The sequence below is a fragment of the Elephantulus edwardii genome, unplaced genomic scaffold (genome assembly GCF_000299155.1).
Source record: "Elephantulus edwardii isolate Elephantulus edwardi_28Jun2011 unplaced genomic scaffold, EleEdw1.0 scaffold00284, whole genome shotgun sequence".
Lineage (NCBI taxonomy): Eukaryota > Metazoa > Chordata > Mammalia > Macroscelidea > Macroscelididae > Elephantulus > Elephantulus edwardii.
Window position 1 is genome coordinate 3,092,924 of NW_006400034.1, and position 11,648 is coordinate 3,104,571.

The 11,648-nt window shown below is 40.1% G+C and overlaps 2 protein-coding genes across 2 annotated transcripts; one reads left to right on the forward strand and one right to left on the reverse strand.

Annotated features, from left to right (window-relative positions):
• The first annotated feature begins 975 nt into the window (after positions 1 to 975).
• On the forward strand, positions 976 to 1,920 carry LOC102854917 (olfactory receptor 4D6-like). The gene has a single exon (XM_006900434.1). It carries the CDS (start codon positions 976 to 978, stop codon positions 1,918 to 1,920), a length of 945 nt encoding a protein of 314 aa, XP_006900496.1.
• A 2,674-nt stretch (positions 1,921 to 4,594) lies between these two features.
• Positions 4,595 to 5,542, reverse strand: LOC102855319 (olfactory receptor 10V1-like). The gene has a single exon (XM_006900435.1). The coding sequence runs from the start codon at positions 5,540 to 5,542 to the stop codon at positions 4,595 to 4,597; it is 948 nt and encodes a 315-aa protein (XP_006900497.1).
• Between the last annotated feature and the right edge of the window lie 6,106 nt (positions 5,543 to 11,648).

Genomic DNA, 11,648 nt, shown 5'->3' on the forward strand with positions numbered 1-11,648 from the left:
CAGAAGTCCACTAGGTATTTTGGTTGGGTTTTTGTTTTTGGGGGGTTTTTTGTTTTGTTTTATTGGGGTTTTTTTGGTCAGATGCTAAGTTTGCTCAAACTGCCAACTGCTTGAGCCAGACAAGTTCTCTCTCGTAGGTCTTACTTCTAGCGAGTAAAGCAGCTAACCCAAAGATTGCACCTCCCTAGTGGTTCAAATTCCCCAGGGACCTTATACAGGACAAAGATGGACAGTCTCCTCCACTAGGTCTGACAGCTTCCTGAAAATCCACAGAAGGTCTTCCAACTCAACAGCAATGAGTATGCACCCAAGACACCAGTAAACTACTAGGTTTTCAAAGACCCTGTGACTCCGCCATCTGAAAGAATGGTGCAGTACAAAATGTGTGATCTCAGACAAATCAGGTGTGTTCCAATTCTTTACGTGTCACTTAACAATTCTGCAAATATACAACTATAGGCAAATCATTAGCAGCTTTAACCTCAAGTTCTCTATGTATTTTTAAAAAGGAAATTTTAAAGAAGCAAATTTAACCACCTGGTAGACTCCACATAGTCATCATAAGGCAAAATCAAGATGGTGCGTCGTACATGAAAAACCTTTGGTAGCACATAAAGCTTCATAGACATACAAAGACATTACTCCTACAAGCCATAAGATAAATTACAAACGGACCACTGTTTATGCATCTCCTCTAGTCAGAATAAAGGCATAGAACAGTTAAGTGTGATAATTCTTATTCTCTATGCAAGATATTTCCAATGAGGGTGGGGGGGCGTGTAAAGATTCTCAGAAGAAAAAAATAAAAGTCCTGTGCATAAAAGAGAAAGCTCTACCCCTGTTTTTCTAAGTGGTCACGATAATCCGGATGCTTTTAGTCTTATAATAGATCATAAATAATGTTGCCACCTCATGATATTTCTAATCCTGACATCTCTTCTCTCAAAGCAGAGCTGAAAGAGGGTCTTCTTCATCATGATCCAAGGGAACCTCACAATCATCAAGGAGTTTATCTTCCTGGAGCTCACCCCCTTTCAGGAGGTGGAGCGTTTCTTATTTGCAGCCTTCCTTCTGGTGTACATTGTATCTGTGCTGGGCAATGCCCTCATCGTGGTCACCATCACCTGTGAGCCACGCCTCCACACTCCCATGTACTTCCTCCTGCGGAACAAATCAATCCTGGACATTGCTTATGCCTCCATCACGGTCCCCAAGTTCCTGGTGGATCTTTTATCAAAGAAGAAGACCATCTCCTACAATGGCTGCATGACACAGATCTTCTTCTACCACTTTGTTGGTGGGGCAGACGTAGCTTCCCTCTCTGTCATGGCCTATGACAGGTACCTCGCAATTGCCAAACCCCTTCACTATGTGAGCATTATGAGGAGGGAGGTGTGGGTGAGCTTGGTGGTGGCCTCCTGGGTGGGAGGCGGTGTGCACTCAATTGTCCAGATAATTCTGATGCTCCCACTGCCCTTCTGTGGCCCCAATGTCTTGGATGCCTTCTACTGTGATGTGCCCCAGGTGGTAAAACTAGCCTGCACTGACATCTCCACTCTGGAGCTTCTCATGATCTCTAACAACGGGCTGCTGACCCTCGTGTGGTTTCTCTTGCTCCTGGGGTCTTACACCGCCATTCTGGTGATGCTGCGCTCACACTCGGGGGAGGGGTGGAACAAGGCGCTCTCCACCTGCACCTCCCACATCATGGTGGTGACTCTTCATTTCGTGCCATGCATTTACATCTACTGCCGGCCCTTTATTACCCTGCCCATGGACACAGCCATCTCCATCAACAACACCGTCATGACGCCCATGCTGAACCCCATGATTTACACGCTGAGGAACCAAGAGATAAAGTCAGCTGTGAGGAAACTACAAAGTAGGCTTCAGTCTGCTGAGACCAAGAAACTAGGGTGAAGGAGTCTGATTAAAACTAGAAATCTAATTTTATCAACCTTTAGTAAGACGGCTTTTTAATTTTTTCATTAATTCTTTTTTGTATCTCCTCAGGGCCCCTCAACCCTATTATTATTGATACCTACAGGAGAGTTTTCTGTCTCGTTGGGAACCCATGTACAATGGAGATTCTGCCTTGTTTTCATCCTCAAGTGACGCTGAGTTGGTCATGATAAAATAAAACGCTGCTGTACTATCCTTACAGGCATTGTTATGTCTAAACTATTGTTGCAGCCAATGTAATGCTTTAGCTCATTGAGGGTCTTTATCTTTTTCACTGACCTTCCTCTTTTCTGAAGATTAAGCACTGCTCTAGGGACTAGTCAGTCCTGATAACACACCCAGAGTATGGGGGAAAGTCTCACCATCATCACTTATAGGGAGCATTCTGGTTGTAGGTCTTCCAAGATTGATTTGTCTGTTCTTCTGGCAGTCTATAAAATACTCAGTTTATTTCAATCAACTCAATATTCTTTATGTTCATTTGACCACAGAACATTCATTTCTCCAAAAATTACCCAACAGGGTAAATCCTCTAAAAATAATAATGATTAAAAGATGAATACTTCAGGAGAGCATAGAAAGTGCAGCAATTGTGAATGAACCAGGGTTTCAAGTCTGTAGGTACATCTCTGTCATATGAAAGCAATGGAGGCAGATTATGCTCAAATTTGTGAAGTGTAGATGTACTAGAAGAAAATCAGAATGGAAGAAATTATGCATCCAGGTCCTGGAATGAGTACCTGAGAAAAGGTGAGCCTTTTCAGTAATTTGATGGAGGAAATTTGATTATTCTCAATACTTTGGAGATCAACATACATTCACAATGATGTCAGTCAACAGACTGACATTTTTGAACAAGACACTATTGTTTCCAGATTTACCAATTGGTAACTATGCAATTCATTCTCTCCCTTTGTTTTACAGAAGGGAGATTAAGTATCCAGTAAAGCATCCATCAATAGCTTTCCTTATTCTGTTTTTTGTCCAGAATGACATTTTATTAATTTAGATCCAATCCAATTTCACTTTGTCTACGGTACTGAACCAGGAAAAATCATTTCAAAGTCCTGGAATGAACCAAAGAAATTATTTTCAGTCCTTCACATTCAGAGGAACAAGGTGAAAATTCAATTCTAGTCATGGTTTCTGCTTTTTAGGTTTATGATACTTTCTCAGACAAAAATGAAAGAAAAATTCAGTAGCATGCTTTTTGTCCTTTTACAGCTATGGAAAGAGAAATATAAAGATGAATTCCAGCTTTTCTGACATTAATGATGTTCTCTGTTGTTGTTGTTGTTGTTGTTATTGTTATTGTTGTTATGTGCCGTTGAGTCACTTGTGACTCATAGCGACCCTATGTACAATAGCCCTAAACCCTGCTCTATTCTGTGCCAATCTCACTCTCTCCAACTCACCTACCCCCACTACCCCAGACACTCATTCTATCCACCTTATAGAGGGTCTTTCTATCCTGCTCTGTCCCTCCACCCTCTCAAGCATGGCATTCTTCTCCAAGGACTGGTCCCTCCTTGCAATATGTCGTCATCATCATGTACCATTAAGTTGGGACTGATTCCTAGCTGACACTGCAGTGGAGGCATTAAATAGAAGACTCCCTTTTTTGAAAGGGCCTCATGCCCGTGTGTGCATTCCCACAATACTAGAGGCCTATCCATTTCAAATACTATCTCCTTTCATCAAACTTGCTTTGAATTGCTTCATTGCACCTCCTAAAAAATGTCACTCTACTGTGTCACTTTGTTCTTAGTGTAGCTTTGGTTTATATTCTTAAATCCAACTATATCTACTTCTAGATTTGAAGATGAGAACAATTTTTAAATTTCCATTTTGCACTCTACCTACCCCAAGTAGGTATACAATATGTAATAACTTTCAGTACTAGAGGTTGAAAGGATAAATCACTAAATAATCAATAAGTAGAGGAATAAATAAGCTTCATTTCTCCTACAAAGCATAGTAAGTCGACTAGTACCTTGTAATAGAGCACAAGCTCAGCATTTGCACCATGGGAATTATGGAAGAGTAATTGGAGTAACCTAATTTGATCTTATTTCTAGCTCCACCTTTGCCCAGATGTACAATCCAAGTATCTTCTAAGAAGCAGCATCAGCTATAGCTTCATAGGAATCAGGCTTAATATGAGTTGGGGAAGGCGGTAATAACCACATTCACGGTGCTAAGTCACATTAGAAATCACAAAGCATTTTGGCTTCATGTGTCTTAATCCTCATAACTATGGCAGAATCTCCTCCAATATTAGAAGACACTACCCAATCACCACAAAAAGACATTTTTAAGAACTCAGTGGTCATTAAGATGGCACAGGACTGGCAAGGTTTTGTTCTGTTACTCATAGGTTGATCTGATTAGATGCTCACTCAGTGTCAACTAGAATCAACAAAATCATTTCTATCCTTCAGGTATTTTATTTCCCATTCTACAGATTAAGAACTTGAAATTAATAAACAAGCAACAACTTTTCAAAATAATTTAACCAGGAAGTAGTAAAAGTCTCAAGCCAATGACTGCTTGGTCACCTCCTCTCTGTACCAGTCAGTTGGTACATGCACTTGTCTCCCCCAGCAGTATTCCAGGTGAACATTCAGAGTACTCATTGTGTTTGTGGAATCAAGAACCTCATCATTGCTCTCTTAAGAGCATCCTTAAGCTCTCTGTTCCTCATGCTGTAGATCAAGGGGTTCAACACAGGTGTGATGAAGGTATAAACCACAGATACCACCTGGCCCCTCTCAGGAGAGTAGCTGGAGCTGGGACACAAGTAGATGAGGCTTCCACATCCATACTGGAGGAGGACCACAGTGAGGTGGGAGGAGCAGGTGGAGAAAGCCTTGTGCCTCCCCTCTGCAGAGCTGATCTTCAGGATGGCAGCCACGATGAAGACATAGGAGAGACTGATGAGCAGGAATGGAATGGTGAGGACGGTGACACTCACCACAAATAGAGTGGCCTCATGAACTCGAGTATCTGCACAAGCTAATCTCATGACAGGGAGAACATCACAGTAGAAGAGACTGATTTCTTTGCTTCTGCAGAAGGGGAGTTGGAAGATGAGCACAGTCAACTGCATGGCCAAGGTAAAGCCCAGCACGAGAGACCCTAGGGATAGTTGAATGCACAACCGCCAGCTCATGATGAGAGTGTATCGCAGTGGGTGACAGATGGCCACAAACCGGTCATAGGCCATGATGGCCAACAGAATACAATCAGAACTTCCCAGGAAGATAAAGAAGAACATCTGGACACCACACCCAGGAAGGGAGATTACAGTCCTTTCAGGGGACAGAACACTGGCCAAGGTAAGAGGAGCGATGGTCGAGGAGTAGAAGATCTCCAGGGCTGCCAAGTTGGCCAAGAAGAAGTACATGGGGGTGTGAAGAGAATGATGGCTCCATATAATGAGGGAAACAGAGAAGTTGCCACTCATGCTGACCAGGTACATAATCAAAAATGTCACGAAAATCAGCATTTGTACTTCAGGGAGTTTGGAGAAAGGGCGGAAGTGGAAGTGAACCATCCCAGTTTGGTTGACATTCTCCATATGCTCAAAGCACTGAGTCTGCTAATGGAATAGACACTGTACCCAGGAATAGATAAATGTTAGAACATATGCGCTACTGCTAGATGACCTAGGTAACTCTTGACCTCACATTTTCTTGGCCTCCTCAACTCCAACAGTCTTTACCTAAATTCCGCTAGCCATGCCCTCTAAGAGCTTCTTCTTAAGTCTCCAGAAATAATTGACCTCAAAATCTACAATGATCTATTCCTAGATCATACCCCTGTCTTCTCCATACTCCTGTTTCTTGAGCCCTTGGTTGTTTAGTGCACAACCTGTGAAGTTTAACCGTTAGTTTCCAATTCCTGATTTGTCAGCTAACAACTATATGACATTGGAAAATTTGTGGAAGTTTCCTATCAATGTTGACAGCACAGGGAGCTCAGGACCACAATCTCAGGGGACATTAAGGTCAAGTGGAATAAAATTGACCTTGTCCACAAAAAATGTTCTGTGTCCTGTTTTAGGGAATAGCAGCTGGTGGTGGAGGGGGTAAAAGCTTCTGAGCAGTTGTCTAATGTACAATTATTGGTCTTTCCCATTTAGAGTGAAGAAGAGCAGAGAAAATAAAAGACAAGTAATCCTAAGAACCAATAAAATAGGTGAACTGCTATTTCCTCATCCCAGAGGTCAAAAGATCTTGATTGTGACTGACTGTCTTTGCTGATCATTCTACAAGGGAACAAAGCAGTAAGTCCTAGATTTGAATGTGAGGAAAATATGGAATAAGATTTAAAGTAATAAAAGATAATCAACTTAATGATCTTATCATGATAGATTTTTTCATTTTGTGTGTATCTGCAGTCAACACCCATGGGGACAACAGTCAAGAAATGAAAAGATATGTTGCATTGGGAAAATCTGCTGTCAAGGATCCCTCCAAAATGTTAACAAACAATGACGTCAGTTTAAAAATGAAAATGAACTTTATCCAAGCCATGGTCTTTTAAATTATTTCCTATGTATCAGAAAGTCAATGAATAAGAATGACATAATAAGAATATGCCATTGAACTGTGGCATCAGAGATGAGTACTATCCCATGGACTGTCAAAAGAGCAAGCAAATCTATCTTGAAGGAAGTGCAAGTCCAAGGTGCTTCTGAGAGCCCAGGATGGTGTTGTACATATTCTACTTTGGACCAGTTTTCAGGAGGAGCCAGTCCTTGGAAAACACATCATGCTGGGAAAGGGGAAGGGTTAGATAAAAAGGAAGATCCTCAACAAGAAAAATTGGCACCATGAGTGTTATAACAGGTTCAGACACGACAGAGATGACGAGGACGGCACATGTTAGGGGAAGGTGCATATCTGTTGTCCAGAAGGTCACTATGAGTCTTAGTCAACTCTACAGCATCTAACAACAATAACTGTGTTATAGAAATTTAAAGAACTCTTGAAACAATAACCTTTCATCAACCTTCAGTCCTGGAACTGAACTCACCATCACATTTCAAAGTTCAACCAAACAATAAATAGGCCTCCAAATAAAGAATAACATCAATGAAGTACCCAATTAAACCCAATTGTTTAAAATAAACAATGATAAAACAACAAAACAATAGCAATTGTCAAAGGCTGAAACTTGGAAGGAAGAAAGGGATAGGAAACAAAAATTAATGGGAATGAGAATAAGAATCTCAGCACAGACATGAAAAGAGAGCTTTACAGGGTGAGAATTGTACTCAGTGTTATAAAACAAAATGTGTGTGACTGTTTTAATGGAAACCCAATTTTCTATAAGCTTTCTCTCTATACAGCTTAAAAGAAAAGCAGAAGAAAGCTTGTGAGTGACTCTCTAAGCTGCAACTATTGCTTCTGTCCCCATTCAGAGTAAAGAATAAAGAAAACAATGCCACCTAAGAACAAATAGTATGAAGTGCTAATGAACCACATGAGCATCGCTCTTTATGAGCCTGAGATTATTAGCTGATGCCAGGCTGCCACTACCAACTGCTCTGAGAAGGATTACATTAGAAGGTCCCAGATAGAGTAGGAGAACAATGTAAAATAAAATTCAAAACCATAAAAAAAATTTTAGGAAAAGACCAGACTCACTGGTTGGATAAGACTAATGGAACTTTGGACATTATAATTCTTAGTCACTCTTCAGGAACGAAACTCACTCCCTGTAACTTAATTTTCAACCAAACTATAGACAGATTCTACATGGTCAACAACACTGAGCAGGTAAACACTCCTTCAATCAACCTTCTGAGGTTAAAAGAGAACCAGTTAAACAAGAAGCAGATCTGTAAGGTGAACAATAAACTAGAGACAAGTGCACTTCTTAGAACTTCTTAGCGCTTCTTAGAATTATTTGTAACCAAAAGGACAGCATTTGCCCAAGGACAAAGTTCGAAGCCAGGAAGAGTGGTGAGAGGAGAATTCACAGAAACAAGAACCACAAGGGAAAAGTGGAGTTAATAAGGATTCATGGTGGTGATTGCAAGTCAACGGCAATCAAATTGCAATCAATTGTGTATGCATTGTGGGTTAGATAACAGATCTGCTCTATAAATCTTCACCCAATTCACAGTAGATATTTCAAAGGGGTTAAAAAAAAGCCCCAAAACACCACTATAGCAGTCAAGTGTATATTTCCCAATCTCCTCATCTACTCTTCTAGCACCATCAATTAGCTACTAGTTAATTAACTACTAAGTAGTAGTCAATTAGTAGTTAATTAATTAGTCTAATCAGTTGTCATAACAGATGGAGAAGAGACTGAGGTTGTTATCAATTACAGCTTGCTCAGATCCACAATCAACACTCTTAATACCAGAAGTCAGGAAAGCAAAAGAGAAATTGCATTGGGGAAATCTGCTGTCATGGACCTCTCCAGAGTACTGAAGAGCAATGATGTCAGTCTAGATACAAAGGTGCACCTAATCCAAGCCATGGTCTTCTCAGTTACTTGTTATGCTTCAGAGAGTTGGACAATGACTTAAGGATGACAGAAGAAGAATAGATGCCTTCGAGTTGTGGTGTTGGGGAAGAGTCTTGAACATACCGTGGATTGCCAAGAAAACAAATAGATCTATCTTGGAGAGGGTGGAACCAAGTCTCATCTTGGAGATCAGGATTTTGAAGCTCTGCCTCACTTACTTTGGGCACATGGTCAGGCGAGATTGGTCCTTGGAGAAGGACATCATGCTAGGAAGGGAGGACAGACAGCACAGGAAGGAAGATCCCAGATGAGGTGTATTGATACAGTAACAGGAGCAATGAGGCTTGGTGTGTAAGAATTAGTGAGACTGAGTCAGGACAGGGAAGGGTTCAGAGCTGCTGTACATAGGGTCACTATATATTACAGGCGACTCAACGGGTAACATTCTTGACAGGTTTGGAAACAGGAATGGCATCCACACTTCCTAAACAACATGACTCTGGAAATTAAGATCTTTGATAAGTGTCAATAGTTATAGAGGGGCTTCAGGCCTTTTGTTCATAGGGTCATTATGAGTCATGCTCAACTCGAAGTCAATCAACAACAACAAGTGGTCTTTATCGAATCAGACTGCCACATCTCTAGCTCATGAAGTATCTGATGAGTTCCAACTGACATTCATATGCATAGAAGGAAGACTCATTAATATGACTATAATTCAAATACATTCTCCTACATCTAGAGGTAAGGAGGAAGAAGCTAAAGACACACATTTTTAATCTACTAGATGCTACTCTGGAGAAAGATGGGCAACTTCCTGCCACATAATTTATACACTCTGAAAATCCACTGGAGAATCAGCTATGAGTGGTTACAACTCTACAGCACAGAACAAGAACAATTCAGTCATCTGCCAAGCACGTGATAAGTTTGGGTCATACTTTTGTGCTCTACAGATTTTTCTTTTTTTTTAATGCAAATCCTTTTATTTAGAGGCAACTGATTAGGAATATTAATAGCATTTCCAAAAGATCTTCACATAAACATCAATACCACAGCTTGATTACACAACTGGGCATCAAAGTCTGGCCAAACAGTCACACAAAGTTAATGATCACAACATGTAAGCCTATGCATATTAAATTATTGAAATGTAAGCTTTGTCACATGATTTTAGATAATTAATAACAAGATAGTAACACTTAAATTGAAGTTGCTTTACTAGTCTAATAGAGACTAATGCTATTTTTGCTTTTGTTGTGTGCTGTTGAGTCAGAACTGACTCATAGCTGACCTTCCAATAGGTTCTTTTTGTTTGTTTTTTTTATTATTAATTTTAATAGACATTTACAGAGGTTTTGGATTTCCATTCATTCATTGCCGCACTTTTCTCCCTGCCTACCCCTCCCCACCAGCTCGTTCCCCCCTCCTAAGAGAAAAAGAGAAAAAAAATTCCTTCATTAGTACACAATTCTCACATCCCTTCCTCCCCAACCCCCACCCAGAGTACACTTCTTTCTCTAAGGTTGCATAGAGAAGCTCTACGGATTTTTCACTGGCTGATTTTGAGAAGTAAATTTCTTTCCCTTTCTTCATAATCCATTTTAGGAAGACCTAATACAACTTCTTCAGCCTCATAGCAATACACAAACCTCCCTGACAGGTAGATTGACCCTACACATGCGTTGACAGATGGATTGACTCTACTTGGGCTTGAAATTTGATGCAGGCTTCCTACAGAGATGAGAATTCTACCACACTTTGTGTAATTTCCACCATTCCTGCTCTAAGCAGAACATGACCTAAGGAAATCACAAAATTGGTATTGTGACAAAGTTACCTTGGTACTGCCCCATTCTTGAGCCCCTGTTCAGGTCTACTTGCTGTTAAGACTATTATAAATGCAGATGACCAATAAACACATGAAGACATACAATAATTACTCATTGTTGTTGTTGCTCTTAAGTGCCATTTAAACAACTACTACTCAGAGCAGACATTTGAACAGTGGATCAAAACCTTGCCCTGTACCGTCTTTACTATGTGTGTCATGCTTAAGCCTGTTGTTACAGTCACAGCGTCAATCCATCTTGTTGAATGTCTTCCTCTCTTTCTCTGACTCTCTGCCTTTCTCAGGATGATATTTTCTTCCAAGGACTGACAGCTCCTAAAAACATTTTCAAAGTATGTAAGAAGTTTCACCACCCTTGCCTCTATGGGCACTCTTGTTTGGTTTTTTTTGGCAGTCCATGAAATATTGTATACTCTTCTCCAACTCCATAATTCAAAGGCATCAATTCTTCTCCTGTCAGACTTTATTTATTGTCCAACTTTCAGGTGCATAAGAAGCAATTGAAAAGACTAGGGCTTGGATCAGGTGCACTTTAGTTTTTATACTGACATTCCTGCTCTGTAGCATTTTAAAGATGTCCTTGACGGACGATATCCCCAACACAACACCTTCTTGACAACTGTTAACCATGGGCGTTGATAGCAAATTCAAATAAAATTAAATCATTGACAACCTCAATCTTTTTTCCATCTACTGTGAAGAATCAATAGTTGAAAAATATGGACATGGTGATTGAAATAACACTGGAGTTAGGTCTTATGATGGAATTTTTGCAAAACTACTTCTTTATCCACACCAAACACCTTTTGTAACAATATAAAACCTGTGTTTAACTAGGAAGCTCTGCTGTCATAGCCCATAAAAAGTTTTGCTGCTAACCCAAAGGTGTCTCTTCTCTGATGGTTCTAATTCATCAAAGGCTCCATGTGAAAAATATGGGCAATCACCTCTAATAATATTTACAGCTTCCTAAAACCCACTGGAGGGTCAACTATCAGTCAGTTCTGGCTCAATGGAAATGAGTTATGAGTGATATTGAACTAAATATACAACTTGACTACATCAGTGGGGATAAGCAAAGTCCAAGCTCTTCAGTTAGAATAAGCCCAGGCTGACTGAGGAACAGACTATCAATTGCTAATATTGTTTAATGTTGAAAAGAATTAAAACAAAAGTCCACAACAGGCAACATATAACCTTATGAATATTCATCTGAATTTAGAAACCTTCTAAAGACTAGATTTGATGTACTAAATAAACATAAATGACTGAAGATCAAATGAGTTGTGGCACATGACATTAAGAAAATGTAAATATATGTACTTAAATTAAGAAAACTATATTCTAT